Raw genomic sequence first — 17,269 nt, forward strand, 5'->3', positions numbered from 1 at the left:
ACAGGCCTGTGCTCTGTCCACTACGCCATGTTGGAGGAGGGAAGGAGGGAGTATCCCGAAGGAAGGATCTCGGTTCAGGAGGAATCTGGTGGACATCCGCAAAAATGGCATTCATATCACGTCGTGGCAACATCATGTTATTCTGCATGTGGAGGAACGCATGTTGAGGTCGCGTGCATCTTGGGGGGGGGTCTATTTTTGTGTGTGTGTGCTGTTGCTGTCTCCCCTATCAGAGAATGACAGAATCTACTTCCTTCATCACTCTACTCTCTTTCCTCGGAGCCCCAGCCCATCGGAGCAATTGTTAGCAGACATTATGCTAAAAGCAAGTTTGAGCTGGATGCCCCTGCACTAATTTAGTAACCAGCTCCCTACTGGCTTGACAGCATTACTGTAGCTTTGCAAAGTGCCTCTCCTTCTCTTCCACAGCATTTCTCAAATGTATACTGTATGCAGAGTACTGTACTGGGCACTTACTTTGGGCAAAGCACATACTGAGTACCTCCTGTGTGCAGAACACTCTAATGGGTGTCTACTATGTGCGGGGTCCTGTACTGATCATCTCTTGGGCACTGAGCACCGCACTGGGCTCCCCTATTTTAAATTTTTTTTTATGGTACTTGTTAAGCACTTACTTTGTGCTAAGCACTGTACTAAGCATTGAGATAGATATAAAGATAACCGGGTTGGACATAGTCTAAGTAATTTAATCCCCATTTGACAGATGAGGAAACTGAGGCAAAGAAACTGAGGCAAAGAGTCAGGATTAGAATTCAGGTCCTCTGACTCCCAAGCCCAGGCTCTTTCCAGTAGGCCATGCTGTGCACGGTACTGTACTGGGTCCTTGGGAACACAGGATAGAAAAGTAAAAGACTCCAGACCCCTCCTGTCCTGTCTGCAGGTAATTTACAACCTTTTAGGGGAGACAAGCAGATGCAAATTAGCAAACATACAGTAGGTTAGAGTAAAAGCACAGATGCAAATGATAAAAACTAAAAGTAAACAGTGATGAGTAAATAGACCTGCCCATAAATTCTGCAGTGGCTGATGGTGTGACATGATCAGGAAGGTAAGGATTAATCAGGGAGTGTCTACTGGGTGACAGGGACCCAAATTGGTTAAGGGATTCCTTGTTAGTTCTAGTCATGCACTGAGAGAACCACTGTTAGGAATGGATTAAACTCTGTGTTTGCTTAGGACAGAGGTCTGAATGAAAAACAGAATTTTTCTCATGAGAAGGGGGTGGGGGGGCGGGGGGTTGCTCTTCCTTTTTACAGTATTTACATGCGAACGGAGTCGTCCACCGGGACCTGAAGCCCGAAAATCTCCTGTATGCAGATCTCTCTCCAGATGCTCCTTTAAAAATAGGTATGTCCGAAGGATTTTTTTTTCTTTTTACACCTATCTCCTGCTTCTGAGACTGCCCGTCTGCCTGGGCTCTTAAAACGATACACATCACAGGGTTTACGTTCTCTGGTTTACGTTCTCCAAGCGGAATAAAAACGACGATGTTTCTGGAGACTTCAACATGCTGATGCTGGAAATAACAAGCCTCGCCGCCTGGCCTAGAACATCTTTAAACGTTTTAGCCGAAAGATCCTATTTCCTCTTTCCTCTCTCGGTTCAAGCTTCATTTCTCCCCTTGTTCCCAGAACCATTTTTATGCTGCCGTTGGCGACCTTATCAACACTTGAGCGCCACGTTTCCCTTTCTGGAATTCTTCCGCCTCTGAATTACGGTCATTTTCCAAGCAGAATCTGAAAAGATCAGGCGCTGAGAGAAACGGCTGCTATCAGCAGTTGTGTCTGGGAGCGCGCAGAGTTAAGGGAGGATGAAATATAGGGGAAGAAGAAGAAAAGGAAATTGGTAACGTTCAGTAACTGAATGAAAGAGACCAAGGTGGTGGTGGGGACGGGGGACGGAGGGAGCCATTAGGGAGGGAGTGATGAGGGGATGCAGGAATGGAGCTTTACGTTGCCTCTGTCAGAGTTGGTCAGAAACAAATGCCTGAGGCCCACTTTCCATACTCAGACGTAGAGCCCTGCGTGGCCCACCCTCATGTGGTCTGTCCTGCCCCGCTTGCTTACACCAAGCTCTGGGATTGCAGCATCTCGGCTTAGCAGCAAACAGGAAGTTGGTCTTGAGCCCAAACAGGAAGTGGTCTTGAGCCTCACTGCTCCGTGATGCCACTGCGCGTTGGCATGTAAGATCGCCCCGAGGTTGGGGGGCGCAGGGGTGGTCCTTCTGAGATTTATCCTTCCAGTCATGACCCCCATGAGGGAAAGCTAACCATGCACCATCTCCTTCTGAGGTGTGGCCCACTCCTCAAGGTCCCAAACCTCCCAAAATAGAGCAGGGAAAGTGGGCGAAGGCCTGTGGAGGGCCTTTGATCCTGGCCTGAGCCTCAGTCTCAAGTCCAAGGTCTCAAGACCCAGCCCCGTGAGGCACTGTGGTTAGCCTGGATCCACCTCCCACTTGACTTAATAATTTTTTTTTTGTAATGATATTTGGTAAGTGCTTACTATGTGCCAAGCACTGTACTAAGTGCTGGGGTAGATACAAGCTAATCAGGTCAGACACAGTCCATGTTCTACCAGAGGCTCACAGTCTTAATCCCCATTTTATCAATGAGGGAACTGAGGCCCAGAGAAGTGAACTGACTTGCCCAAGGTCACACAGCAGACAAGTGGTGGAGCCGGAATTAGAACCCAGGTCTTTTGACTCCCATGGCCTAGATCTTACACTAGGCCACACTGCTTCTCTTCTGATCTGTGTTATTGAAGATGGGGTCGCTCAGGAATAGGAGGAATCAAGCCAAGGTTGCTGAGCCCCTCCATATTGTGTTTGAGACAGGATTCCTCTTCCTCCCCAACCCTTCTAGCTGTCCTTTGTTTTCCAAGATGGTGTTAGTGATGTTGGTTTATCTCTGGGTAAAGGCCAATGCCGGGCTCACAGTCCTGACCAACCCATACACCCACAAGTACTTCCCCTTGTTGGGCAAACTTGCTTGCTCTCCTTGGGGGACCTCCTAGCAGCCAGGAAGACCTCAGCCATGTACTCCATTTCCCCTGTTTGGGGGAGAGGACTGGAGGAAACGAAACTGGTCCTGACCCCCACCCCAGAAGCCCCCAGCATAGCTAGAGATGGGGCAGGGAACTGTGCAGTCACTTCTGCAGCATGGGATCTCAGTGGACCCCTCTGGGGTGAGGAAGTTTGATCTGTGGATTTTTCTCAGCAATCAGGCTTCATTCTTGAGCACAGCAAAACAGGATTCGCTTGCAGGGCAAGATGAAGGCAGCCATGGGGGGGTTGCATTGGGGCCCTACACTGGGGGCACTGAGTCCAAAGGTCACACAGCCTGCAAGTTTGTCTGGGTCCTCCCATCCACTAGGGGGCCCTCAGGTGCACAGGGACTGTGTCCAACCCTATTTGCTTGAATCCACCCCATCGCCTAGTATAGTGCCTTGCACATAGTAAGCACTTAAATACCATAATAATAATAATCTTGGTGGTAGGGGTGGGGGTGGAGGCAGGGTGATGGGGGCAGCAGGTGGAGAGTACCCAGCACATTTCTCTAATGCATGCCCTCCTGTTTGCTTAAAGGCGATTTTGGGTTGTCCAAGATTGTGGATGAACAAGGCACCATGAAGACCATTTGTGGAACTCCAGGATATTGTGGTGAGTTAGCCAGCTTCTTTCCAGGATGGTCAAGAGCAACCAAGTATCTGAAGTAGCAGGAATATATTTTTGAATGTTAGGACAGATGGATTTATTATTATTATTGTTATTTAGAATTGCGGGTAAAACAGAAGAGTGCCATAGACAAATGTTTAATTTTCTGTCAATCAATATCCACATTAACAGTATTTAGTCTACTCTGTGCAGAGCGCTGCACCTGGTGACTACTGTGGGGAAGCATTGTGGCCTAGTAGATGGAGCACGGGCCTGGGAGTCAGGACCTGGGTTCTAATCCCAGCTCTGCCAAGTGTCTGTTGTGTGACCTCGGGCAAGTAACTTCAGTTCTCTGGGCCTCAGTTACCTCATCTGTAAAATGGGGATTAAGACTGTGAGCCCCTTGTGGGCAGGGATTGTCTCTCTCTATTGCTGCATTGTACTTTCCAAGCCCTTAGTACAGTGCTCTAAACACAGTAAGAGCTCAGTAAATACTATTGAATGAATGACTGAATGACTGAATGACTGTGAGTCCATCCAATGTGGGACAGGGACCGTGTCTAACCCAATTACCTTGTATTTACCCTATTGCTTAGTACAGTGCCTGGCACATAGTAAACACTTAACAAATGCCACAATTATTATTATTATTATTATTACCATGTGTGAAGCACTGAATTGAGCACTTGGAGGACCTGCAGGTGAAGTTGAGGAATTCACCTGCCCTTGAGGAGTTTACATTCTAAAAGGTGAACAAGAGATATAAATTAACCAATCTACCATAAGAGGGGGGAAATAGAAACACAAATTGCAAAAGGGATAAGTAATAGCAAATGGATGAATCCATGAGTGCTGAAGTGCCACATGGAGTGGCATGACCAGGAAGGTGGGGGAATCTGAGCCTGCTCCCATTTGAGGCTTGTCGGTTTAACTTGGAGGCTCAGGAATTTGGGATTTGCTACTTCTCTGGCAATTTGCATGGGATCATGGAAGCACTCTGGAGTCCCAGCTTCTAGGAGATGGGAAATCTAGGTCAAGGTACCGTATGCTATTCACCAGTTCCATACCTCTTGGATGTCAAAGGCCAGACCATGAGCCCCACGAGGGATAGGGACTGTGTCTAATCCGATTTGCTTGTATACACTCCAGTGCTTAGTACAGTGTCTGGCCCATAGTAAGTGCTTAATACCATAATTATTAATTATTATTATTATTCCCTTCAGTGGGTCTTCCGCCTGGGTTTCTAAATGTTGATTGGACTTTCCAGCTCCTGAAATTCTCCATGGGGGGCCATACGGACCTGAAGTGGACATGTGGTCAGTGGGAGTCATAACCTACATCCTGTGAGTAATCATTTTAACGTGTGGCAGACCTGTCTGCCTCTTTCCTGGATTAAAGCGGGTGGGGACTGGCAGGGGACGGGACAGGCCGATGACATCCGGGTTCCCCCTACAGTTTTGGGTCACGTGGATCGGAAGAGCTGCTGTCCGCGCTTTGGGCAACACTTGCGAGGTCATGTGTGGGCTCGTCCAGATATGGACAAGCCCACATCTGGGGTTTTCCCCAATCAGTCAATCCATCAATCAATCAGTGGTAGTTATTGAGCACTGACTGTGTGCAGAGCACTGGACTAAGAGTTTGGGAGAGTACAATACAGTAGAGTTGGTAGACACGATCCCTGGTCCTGAGAACCTTCCGGGATCGTTTCTAAAATAAAGGAAAACATTTAGAAAAAGGAAGCCGCCGCCACAGCAGCAGCGAAAACAACTCATTTCGCCTCTCGACAAGTAGGCTGGGAGACCTCGGTACGCAGTATCCAGCTATTAGCGGGCTTGGCTTTCCTAATCCCCATTTGGACAAAGACTCTCACCTACAGAGCTTTGGCTTTCTGTGTTGAAAGCTTTCTTTCCAGCAGCTGATTTAGTCATTTCTTTTGGCCAAACCGTTACATATGGTTTTTTAAACATCTATTACTAGCCAACGCCATGCTAATGGGCCCCGCTGGCCCTTTTCAAGCCCGGTTGCTCTGAACGGCTTTATTCCACCTGGCTGAGTTTCACAGTACAAAACAGGAATTGCCAGCTGATAGAAGAGTTGCCGTCATTGGGGCTGAAGGGAAGGTTAGGCAGCTCCTTCCTTGTCACAAGCCATCGTGACATTTTGACTTGATTACCGTGTGTGGAAAGGAATTACCTTACGTCCCTAGGAATGCTGCTAGCGGAGCAGGGGGCGAGTCACTTGCCTTCAGCGTTGCTGCTCGGAGAGCAGGGGGTGAAGTCACTTGTCTTCAGTGTTACTGCTAGCCTCCCTCCTCCCCTGGCCGGGGTGAAAGGAGCAAAACAGGGAGCTGGCTGTAAATTCCTACCACCACCAGGCAGGCAAAATCGGGCCCCGGGCAGGGCTAGTGTGCGTTGCTGAGTGGCTCAGAAACAGTGTCCCTTTCCAGGCCAAAATGTGGACCGCTCCCCACGAGAAGCAGCATGGCCTAGTGGATAGAGCACAGGCCAGGGAGTCAGAAGGTCATGGGGGTCTAATCCCTCCTGGGTGACCTTGGGCAAATCACTTCACTTCTCTGAGCCCTAGTTCCCTCATCTGGAAAATAGGGATTAAGACTGAGCCCTATGTGGGACAGGGACCGTGTCCAATTATCCGATTATCTTGTTTCTACCCCAGCACTTAGAACGGTGCCTGGCACATAGTAAGCGCTTAACAAATACCATAATAATAATAATCATTATTATTATTATTACCCTTTCAAGCGCCCGGGGTTGGGCACTAGGTGGCAGGGAGCCTCTGCAGACTAAGGAAATGCCTTCCTTGTGCTCCGGTTGGCATTTGCTTGCCTTGCTGTCTGTTTTCTTTTAGGCCTGGCTTGATTTCTTTTTTCGGGTGCTGACCGAGCCTGCGGGCTCGTGGGAATTCCCATGACTGGGTTCCTGGGCAGGAAGCTCCATTCTACTCAACCTTGCTGTTTAGGTAGCTCTGAGGGTGTTGCACACCAGCAATCCGGGGGGGGGGGGGTTGGACACCGTCAGTATCTGCTTGCTGCAGTTCAGAGTCTCTCGATTTCTTTCTCCGGAACTTTGGAAAAAAGATGGAGGAATCAGGACTTGAGTTTTTCGTACCATACCAAATGTTTTATTCTTTGAACTTTTAAAGATGGATGCAATTGAGCACGTCACAACCGTTTCAGTGGTCCTCGAGTCCCACGAGGTTTTTACTCTTTCCTGTGAGCCCCAAGTGGGACAGGGACCGCGTCCGATCCGATCATCTTGTCTCTTCCCCGGTGCTTAGCACAGTGCTGGGCACATGGTAAACGCTCACCAGAGACCATAATCATTATTATCATGATGATTATTGTGATTAGCATTAGGGGATATCCTGCCAAGCACTTCACCTGAGCAGAAGCTTCCGAAGGTGCTTCCCAGTGACACCGCTGTTGACTAACGCGCGCTCGGCTTCGTCGACAGGCTATGCGGGTTCGAGCCGTTTTTCGACGCCCGAGGAGATCAGTACATGTACAGCAGGATCCTGAACTGTGACTATGAGTTTATTTCACCCTGGTGGGATGAGGTCTCGCTCAACGCCAAGGATCTGGTAAGCCATTCCGTGCTGCAGAACAGGAATTAGCCAAGCTGAAAGAGATCTCCGCAGGAGATGGTCTTATGCGAGGAAAAACTGTGAACCCCATAAGCAACATGGTGAGTCTGGCACAATAGGCGATCCAGGTGGGCAAAGAACTTTGAAATATATACAGCCTGGAGTAATCACTCAGAAGCAGTAGGCAGTTGCTTTTGAAAAATTATGTAAAATGCTCCCCTCGGCCCCATTTAAAATATCCTGGAGAAGAAATGAGAGAAAAGAAAGTTTTATGATCATACCACTGAGGTGATTTCTCAACTCCTGGCCAATAACAAATTACAGGCAGTGACAAAAGATAAAAATTGAGCCATTTTGATCTCTGCAACCTCTTAGCTTACCCTGTTTTAAGCCTTTCAATCCCCAGCCTGAATCGATTGGCCGATACAAAAACGAATCGCCAGCAGCGGGTGCGTCAAATTTGCTTCTGTGGAAAGAGCAGACCTTTGCACTTATTGGATGCCCCTTGCCTTAAAACACGCATCCGGTCATGGGCATCAAAGCTCTAACATGCATCCTTCCCGGTGGCAATTTATCTGCAAGCATCGCCCCAACGGATTCCTTCCAAAGCCCAACCCCAGCCAAGGAACGGCATGAACGTGAACAGAGGAGACATCGACACAATTACAACGAGAAATCTAGTTATCCTTTGTACCCAAAGAAGACGTCACTGATGGTGAAGTTCACCTATGGCCGTGGGTGAGGCTGAAAAGACCAGCGAGGAACCCCCTATCCTGACCACCCTGGGCCCACACACAAAGAGCGTTCTTTGTTGTGTTTGTCCTTGGCAGCGCCCGGCACCGCCTTTGCTTTTGTCTCTCTGTCTCACCAGCCTATCGCAGCTTCGGCTCAGAAAGCGCCTCTCCTTTCTGGATCGCAGTGGGCCAGGCTGGTCCGCCTACTGCAGGGGTCTCCCAGTTTTCAGCGGAGCTGTAGCATCGTCCGAGACTTTGCATGACTGAGTCGGTGGCCCAGTTTCGGCTCGCCATAGAGCAGCTGCTGGGGTCCCCTACCGTCATCCGTCCTCTTCCTGTGGCCCACCCAGGGCGGCCGTGCTGAAGTGAGCAGAGCTTCAGTGCTAGTGGACTGCCTTTGTTCCAGTACTCCACTGCTTGTGATCCTGTCTTGCCACTTGACGTTGAGTTTGGTCCATGAGTGTTTAAGGAGTCAGATTTGGTGTCAGGAGGGGCAGGTGTCCGCGGTTTACCAACCACAGAGAATGCTGGACAACACTACAGTTCGGTAGCTCTTCGATTTGGACTGAAGCCTAATGCCGTCCTGCCGCCACCCTCTAGCATCCTATTCAGAATCGTGGGTGCGTCCCCTCTTGGGTCCCACATAATAAAGTTTTGATCATGTCTCAACTTTTTCTTGGTCACAGGTTCAGAAACTGATCGTCCTGGACCCACAGAAGAGGCTCACTGTGCATCAGGCCCTAGAGCACCCCTGGGTTACGGGCAAAGCAGCTAAATTTGCCCACATGGACAGCACCCAGAAGAAACTACAGGAGTTCAACGCCCGACGGAAGTTGAAAGTAAGGCTGGAACACTGTGCGTGGCGTAGTGGATAGAGTTAAGAAGCAGCGTGGCTCAGTGGAAAGAGCACGGGCTTTGGAGTCAGAGGTCATGAGTTCAAATCCCGGCTCTGCCCCTTGTCAGCTGTGTGACCGTGGGCAAGTCACTTAACTTCTCTGTGCCTCAGTTACCTCATCTGTAAAATGGGGATTAAGACTGTGAGCCCCACGTGGGACATCCTGATTCCCCTGTGTCTACCCCAGCGCTTAGAACAGTGCTAGGCACATAGTAAGTGCTTAACAAATACCAACATTATTAGAGTTTGAGCCTGGGAGTCAGAAGGTCATGAGTTCATTCATTCATTCGATCGTATTTATTGAGTGCTTACTTTGTGCAGAACACTGTACTAAGCCCTTGGGAGAGTACAACAATATACAGACACATTCTTTGGGTTTTAATGCCGGATCTGCCACTTGTCTGCTGAATGACCTTAGGCAAGTCACTTCACTCTCTGTGCCTCACTTCCCTCATCTGTAAAATGGGTGTTGAGACTGTGAGCCCCATGTGGGACAGGGACTGTGTCCAACCCGATTTTCTTGTATCCACCCCAGCACTTAGTACAGTGCCTGGCACATAGTAAGTGCTTAACAAATACCACAATTATGATTATTATTATCTTTTGCACTGACAATTTCCACATGTAGTGTTCTGTGGGCTCCCTACTTTTTCTTATTATATGATTGCTGCCACCCCCCAAAGACAGTAGAAACAGTACAATATCTAGATGATCATGCAGCTTGTGGGGCTGGACTTCTTTCACTGGATCCTGGAATGAGGGACTTTACCGTCTTGGTGGCTGACTTATAGTTGTCATCATCCTGCCTTATATTTTACAAAGCCTTCTCTAAACCCGGCCTGCATAAAGAGAAATGTATCCTTCCCCACATTGAGGGGTAAGCCTATGGAATTTGTTCCCAAAGGCAGTTATGCAGGCCCAGACTATCAGCGGGTTTGGCGGGATTTGGGTAAATTGATGGGTAGGTGGTCCTCGATGGGTTACTAGAGGGAAAATGAGATGGTCCATCCCTAATCATGAGGATGGATGTCCAGAAGGGTCACTGCACACGGTTCCTGGTGCCACTGTGGGAAACGGAATCCTGAACTGGTCTGACCCAAGATAGCATTTCTCAGGATTCAATAAGAGAAACAGAGAGAAATGGAGGCACAGAGAGAGAAGGTAGGTGTTGTGGAGGGAAAGTTAGGGATATTAGACAGTCCGCCCTTTATCTATAAAGATGGACGTCCAGGAGAGTAACCTTCATGTGTGGTTCTCTAGACTGTAAGCTTGTTGTGGGCAGGGAATGTGTCTGTTATATTGTTGTACTCTCCCAAGTGCTTAGCACACAGTAAGCGCTCACGAAATACGATTGACTGACTGGTTCCTCCAAACATCCTGGTGCTGCCGTTTGATAAATATAAGAGCAGTAATAATTGTGGTATTTGTTAATTGCTTATGACGTGCCAAGAACTGTATTAAGCACTAGGGTAGATATAAGATCATCTGGTTGGACCCATTCCCTGTCCCTACAGGGCTCTCCATCTAAGAGGAGGGAGAACAGGCATTGAATCTCCATTTTACAGGTGTGGAAATTTAGCCGCAGAGAAGTGAAGTGACTTGCTCAAGGTCACACAGGCAAGTGGTGGAGCTGGGATTAGAACCCAGGTCCTCTGACTCCCAGACCTGTGTTCTTTCCATTGAGCAGTGCTGCTTCCTGGAGTCTTGGAGACAGTCTTGGACGTGGTCCATGGTCTGGTGTTCTAAACGATTTGCTAGCCCACAGAATATGCTTACAGCATCCTGCAGCTAGTGAAATCAGTCAATCAATGGTATTTAGTGAGCACTTACTGTGTGCAGAGCACTGTACTAAGCACCTGGGAGGGTAGAGAAGTGGTGCGGCCTAGTGAAAAGAACCTAGGCCTGAGAGTCAGAGGACCTGGGATCTAATCCGAGCTCCACCAGTTGCCTGCTATGTGAGCCTTGGGCAAAATCACTTCGCTTCTCTGGGGCCAAGTTTCTTCATCTGTCAACTGGGAATTCGATACCCAAGATGGTATTCAAGATGGAGAGCCCCATGTGGGACAGGGACTGTGTCCAACCAGATTATCTTGTATCTACCCCCCGTGCTTAGTACAGTGTTTGGCACATAGTAAACACTTAAGTATTATTGTCATTATTATTATTATTGCTCTTACTATTATTTTGAGGAACCCAGTCAGCATCTCAGAAATGATGTCCATGGAACTAAAAGGAGTCAGGGACAGCTGTAAGCCAGCTGCCTCGTTTGTTAAGCATCTCAGGGCTTAACGAATACCATTATTATTACAATTCAGTAGAGTTGGTAGACACAATCCCTGCCCTCAAGGAAATCAGTATTCTTTACCAGTGGCCCAACAAGAACCTACTTATTACATTAATGCAGCAAAGATGCGAATTGGTTATGAGCAGCTCCTAGAGAAGCAGTGTGGCTCAGTGGAAAGAGCGCGGGCTTGGGAGTCAAAGGTCACGGGTTCTAATCCCGGCTCCGCCACTAGTCAGCTGTGTGACCTTGGGCAAGTCACTTCTCTGTGCCTCAGTTACCTCATCTGTCAAATGGGGATTAAAAAAACTGTGAGCCCCATGTGGGACAACCTGATCACCTTGTATTCCCCAGTGCTTAGAACAGTGCTTTGCACAGAGTAAGCGCTTAACAAATACCACAATTTTATGCAGGCAGTAGGAATTTCTGACCACTCAGTGACCAACGGCAGCTGGGCTGGGGAGAGAGAACCCCGGGGGGAACCCGGGCAGGGGGAGCCTGAAGGAGAAGCAGCTGGGGAAGAGACCCAGACTCACTGTACCTTTCTGGACCTCCTCCCACAAGCTCCCCTGGGCGGGCTCTCTCTTATGGCCCTGAGCCACTGCCATTTCTCCCCTCTTCAGTTGCCGCTGCCCTTCCGTAATTTGAAGGGGCCTCACTAGCAGGCTTTTTGCGAGGGGCCAAGTGGCTTCTTTTTAACAAGATTTTATCCTCAGAAGAAAATTTTTTCCCCAGTTTATCTCATTTATTTTTTTTTTTTCCCCTCCCGGCTCCAAGGATGTCGTGAAGGCCTGTGAGAAAATGTCAGTTAGGAGCCTTAAGTGTGTCAGAAAAAACTGACTCATTAGCACTGTGTCCTCGTGGAAAGAGCACAAGCCTGGGAGCCAGAGTACCTGGCTTCTATTTCCCAGATTCACCACTTGCCTACAGTGTGACCTTTACTTCACTTTTCTGTGCCTCATTTTCCTCATCTGTAAAACTGGGATTAAATCCTACTCCCTCAGACTGTGAGCCCCATGTGGGTCAGGGACCATACCCAACCTGATGATCTTGTATCTACCCCAGTGCTTAGTTTAGTGTTTGGCACATAGCAAGGACTTACCAAGTACCATAATTATTAATTTGAGGCGACACGGTCAGCATCTCAGAAATGATGCCTGGAACTGAGAAGGCCCCAGGATAGCTGTAAGCTATCTGCCTTATTTTCCCTCCACCCTCTTCTTCTTTCAACAGGCCGCGATGAAAGCCGTCGTTGCCTCCAGCCGGCTGGGAAACCATGGGCATCACGACGGCTCCAGGAACAGCCGGGGACACGTTGGTACCAAAGAAACCTGTAGTCCTGTGGGCGGCTGGATCTCTGGCCCGCCAGAGGAGGCAGGGAACAAGAGCAGTTTGGCCAAGTCTGAGGGCCTCGAAGCCTCCCAGAAAGAGGGTCCTGCTGCTTCCCAAGTTGTTTCCAACGGGGCCGGCTGTGAAAGTTAGCATTGTAAATGGGGAGGGGTGGCATGTGTGCCTGGGGGCAGGGGTGATCTGGAGAAGGCCGGGGAGCTACTTCCTCTAAGAACCTTAGCAGTATCTCTTTCACGCTTGAGCCAAGGGACTTAGAATGGTAGGCAAAGGAGAGAAAACAGCAGAGGGAGGAGGAATGTGGAAAGGTGAACACCTGAGAGCGTTTAGAACCACACCTCTGGGTTTGGGAAGATTTCTTGATGGACCAGACTTGCCTGGGGAGGCTGGCAGTGACCTTTTCGGGTGATGGGTTTGTACTGTAAATAAAATAAAATGATAGAATCATAGGGCTGCCCTCCTCCCCCTTTTGCTCCCCGACCCTTGATCGATGATGTTTACTGAGTGCTTACTATGTGCAGAGCAATGTCCTAAGTGCCCCTCCACGCCCTCCAATATAATTGTATTTATTAAGTGCTTCCAGTGTGTCAAGCGCTGTTCTAAGTGCAGGGGAAGAGACAAAATAATCAGACCAGGCACAGTCCTGTCTAAGGGTGGGTCCGTAAGACATTCAGAAAGATATTCATCACCAGAGGTGCCACACTTTTCATTTTGAGCCTGGGGGTCAAAAGGGGTTGAGCTTTTAGGGATGAGGAGCTGGGGAGACCAAGTGGGACAGGGTTGGGGAGAAAGGTTTTAGAGAAGCAGCATGGCCTAATGACTAGAGCATGGACCTGGGAGTCAGAAGGTCATGAGTTCTAATCCCAGCTCTGCCACTTGTCTGCTGTGTGACCTTGGGCAGGTCACTTCTTTGGGACTCAATGACCTCATCTGTAAAATGGGGATTGAGACTGTGAGCTCCACATGGGACAGGGACTGTGTCCATCCTGATTTGCTTGCATCCACCCCAGCGCTTAGTATGGTACCTGGCACATAAATGCTTAACAAATACCAAAATTATTGTTATTATTTAAAAAGTATAAAGACAGGATATGGGGGCTTTTCATCCCTGCCCACAACCTCTTAGCTCTTTTTAGCCCCACTTAGAGACTCAGATCTGGTCAGAGGCCTGGGCCCAGGGAGGCTGGAAACCCATGGGAAGCAGTGACCCATATCGCCCCCATGGAGTTGGCCCTTATGTTCATCCCTCTTCTTTTCCAAAGACTCAGTAACTCTAATCCAAAACCCGTTATCGTCCCTCCCCTTTCTTCCATAGAGATGGAGAAAAAACTTCCCCTCCCTAAAATTTCTCATGAGCTTGAAGATCATGATCAAACTTCCCCTTAGCCTCCTCAACAATACCAATAAATTCAGTTGTGACTGTTTCCCTTTAAATCTTCATTTCTCTGGATCGGGTAGCCCCAGCTCTTTTATTTTGACTCCTAAATCTTCTTTTTAAATCCTTTGCTTCTTTTCCTCCTTTTTCTGGGATCAACTTGGTTATCCTTCCTTCTGATACGATAGCATTCACAACTGGACTCACTGTTTGGATCCCGGGATCCCAGCTCTGCCACTTAGCTGTGTGACTGTGGGCAAGTCACTTAACTTATCTGTGCCTCAGTTACCTCATCTGTAAAATGGGGATTAGCTGTGAGCCTCACGTGAGACAATCTGATTACCCTGTATCTACCCCAGCGCTTAGAACAGTGCTCTGCACATAGTAAGCACTTAACAAATGCCAACATTATTATTATCAATGGTCAAGACCAAGGAGAGGGTTCCTGAAAGCTCCTTTCCTGTTTATATATCCTGGGGCCTCTGCCATTTTGTGGGGGGAGGGGTGTCTTTTTTTGCTTTTAATGACAATGCCCTACACACAGTAAACACCATTGATTGAATCACAGCGCCCCTATTTCCTACTTGTCTGTAGTTTGTGACTCAGGGCTGGCCAATCCGATCCTCCCCATCTTGCGCTGGTGGCACATTATGTTACCCTGAATATGTCTCTGTTTCTCGCTTTCATTTTTCCTATTCATTACTGATCATTTTGTTCAACTGGTCAAGGTTATCTCACATTCTAATCGCCCCATATAGAGTGAATCTTGGTGTCAAAATCACTTCCTTCCAGGTGGGGCATGAGACAGCAACCGTAGTTAAAGGCTTCCTTTCTACCTCTCCGCCTCTGACCAGAAAATCGCCTCTGTCCTTAAGAGATAGAAAGGATACTCAAGTTCACCATAGTGCATCCTTCTACCAAAGCAGCCTCTAGACCCCAGGCACACAACCTAACATTTGATCTCAGCCAAAGAGCCATTCGTCACGTGCTCTTCAAGACTGGTTTTGTGGCCTGACATGGTTTTTAACACGAGTTGCCCTGATGGACATATGTGGGGGAAGAGGTTACGTGCGTATTATGTGTCTAATTCTTTAAAAATGCCGAGCCAGACGCCGGGTAATGTTTTAGGTAGAGCCAAAGACTCTGTCAAATCTGACCTCAATCATTTTATCTCCTCCAAAGGGGGAAAAAAAAATGTGTTTTAAGTCATTGACTCCCTGTGGATTGTAGCTGTTAGCTTTAGTCTCCTTTGAAGTCCCGTTGATTTTAGCCTGGTCGGTGCTTTCAGTACACTACAGTTTCAGCCGCTTCAAGAAGCTCCAATTTCCCAGTAATAGCGTGATCCTTCGAATAACAAAGAATGCTGAAACATCTTCACCGCTGGTGGTCTCGGTTTGCAAAATTACAATATGCTGTATGATTTTAATGGTGAAAAATATTTTTAAATACCTCAGTGGTTCATCTTCTAAAGATTTCGGCCACTGTAACAGAAGAGCTTGAGACTGGTTTTTAATAACACCATAATCCCTTTCCCAAATTAGCATTAAATGGACAAAGGATCTGAACGAGGTTTTGAAAGGGACTTCTGGGCTTGGGGGTGGAGTGTGGGGTGGGAGCGTGTTGTCATGGTACTGGAAAGCCAAAAGGAGTATGTGTAAATAGAATCATGAGGGTGGGAGGGACCTTGCTGGTCATCAAGTATATTCCCCTGCCTTCAGTCATGTCTCTTCTTTAACCCCAGCCCCACCTCTTCACCCCCTCCCCCTGACCCCGACCCACTGCTCAGACAGGTGAAACTCTCTCCTACCTGAATAGCAGGATAAAACTGCATTGCAGGGACATGTCTGCTTCACAGATGAGACAGCCCTGGCAGCTGGATACATTACAAAACACTGCTGGTCTGTCATGGCTGGATTGAAATGCCTACAAAACACGTATTACAGCAAATGACAGACACACAGTATGGGAAGAGTACTGATTTCCACTGAGTTCTGATTTGGTTTTAAAGATTCGAACCATCTTCTTTTGATAGGATACACAAAAATGAAAACCAAAAATTACTGAACCAACACAGAAAATGAATTAATCTATTTATGGGAATTAATGGCTTTGGAAGGACAGTGCCTCTCTCTGGATATACATTGCTGATTAAATCTCTCTCAGGAGGGTGTCATCCTGTGAGAAAAATATTTGTCAGATTTTTGGTAATTTCCCATTTCTCTCTCTCTCTCTCCCTCTCTCTCCCCACCCCTGCAGACTGACATCATGTGGTGCTACTGGAGCTGATTACCTGACTCTAGAATTTTAGTTCTTCTGAGAAAAAGAATATTTGCTCATAAATTTCCATCTATACTTTACCTGAAAGAGAAAGGACCTCAGCCCAGATGATTATAAATTCAGCCTTCAGTGCTAAGCTAGGCTTTTAAGATGCATCTCCTGCTCACATATGGATGTATCTAGCCACATTTAGATAAGCAGTGTTTTGTTTCCATATCGTCCCTTAGCTAACTTCACAACTGTTCAGCTACTGCTGCATTCTTGAATACTTTTTCCTCGAGAACCTTAGAAATCTGTGGGCATTTTTACTGAATCTTATGAGCCCACTTTTTCCATGAAGAAATTCTAAATATCGTGGGTTATCCCCTTTTTCCTATGCTGCAAATCTTTTTGCTAAGAGTATGAAACATTAATGTATCCAGGTTCCCTGATGGTAAGTGAAAAGCTTCCATACCCTGCTGTATAGCATAAACAGTCCCATAAATTATTGTTGAGATGACATTTTAGAATGGCACTACAAAAACAATACTTTGAGCTTTACTTCCTTCAGCTGCATTATCCAGTCACATTATTACAGGCATGCTTGTAAAAATGATTGATTCAAGCCTGAAAACCATGTCATTGCAAGAGAATGAAATAGATAAATAGGGCCAATTTGATCATTCATGTGTTCAGAGGATTATATAAAAGGGCTTATAATTGACCCATTTCAGTTTTGGCTTAGCTTAAGTGTTAGCTGTGCCGATGGAAATCTGCTCAAATGGGACGGAGGTGAAGTTATAGAGTTATAGGGAAGCAGCATGGCCTAGTGGATAGACCATGGGCCTAGGAGTCAGAAGGACCTGGGTTCTAATCCCTGCTCTGCCACTTGTCTGCTGTGTGACTTTGGGCAAGTCGCTTCACTCTCTGTGCCACAGTTCCCTCATCTGTAAAATGGGGATTAAGACTGTGAGCCCCATGTGGGACATGGATTGTGTCCAACCTGATTACCTTGTATCAATCCCAGCACTTAGAACTGTGCCCGGCTCATAGTAATAGCTTAACAGTACCTTAAAAAAAGTTATAAAGAGCAGTCAAAAAGAGTGAGA

General features: G+C 47.5%; 1 protein-coding gene across 3 annotated transcripts in view; it reads left to right on the plus strand.

Moving 5' to 3' along the window:
* Positions 1–17,041, plus strand: part of LOC100076517 (calcium/calmodulin-dependent protein kinase type IV-like) — a 70,080-nt gene extending 53,039 nt beyond the window's left edge. The window contains exons 7-13 of one of the 3 annotated variants that reach the window (XM_029051743.2): positions 1,278–1,368; positions 3,604–3,678; positions 4,940–5,015; positions 7,143–7,269; positions 8,693–8,845; positions 12,416–12,659; positions 16,161–17,041. In XM_029051743.2, coding sequence (XP_028907576.1) covers positions 1,278–1,368; positions 3,604–3,678; positions 4,940–5,015; positions 7,143–7,269; positions 8,693–8,845; positions 12,416–12,659; positions 16,161–16,165 — 771 coding nt within the window. In that variant the 3' untranslated portion in view covers positions 16,166–17,041. The remainder of the gene's footprint in view (positions 1–1,277; positions 1,369–3,603; positions 3,679–4,939; positions 5,016–7,142; positions 7,270–8,692; positions 8,846–12,415; positions 12,660–16,160) is intronic. The other 2 variants (XM_029051744.2, XM_029051745.2) reach the window with 2 other exon arrangements.
* Positions 17,042–17,269: the final 228 nt, after the last annotated feature.

Source organism: Ornithorhynchus anatinus, chromosome X1 (assembly GCF_004115215.2).
Source record: "Ornithorhynchus anatinus isolate Pmale09 chromosome X1, mOrnAna1.pri.v4, whole genome shotgun sequence".
Classification (NCBI taxonomy): Eukaryota; Metazoa; Chordata; class Mammalia; order Monotremata; family Ornithorhynchidae; genus Ornithorhynchus; species Ornithorhynchus anatinus.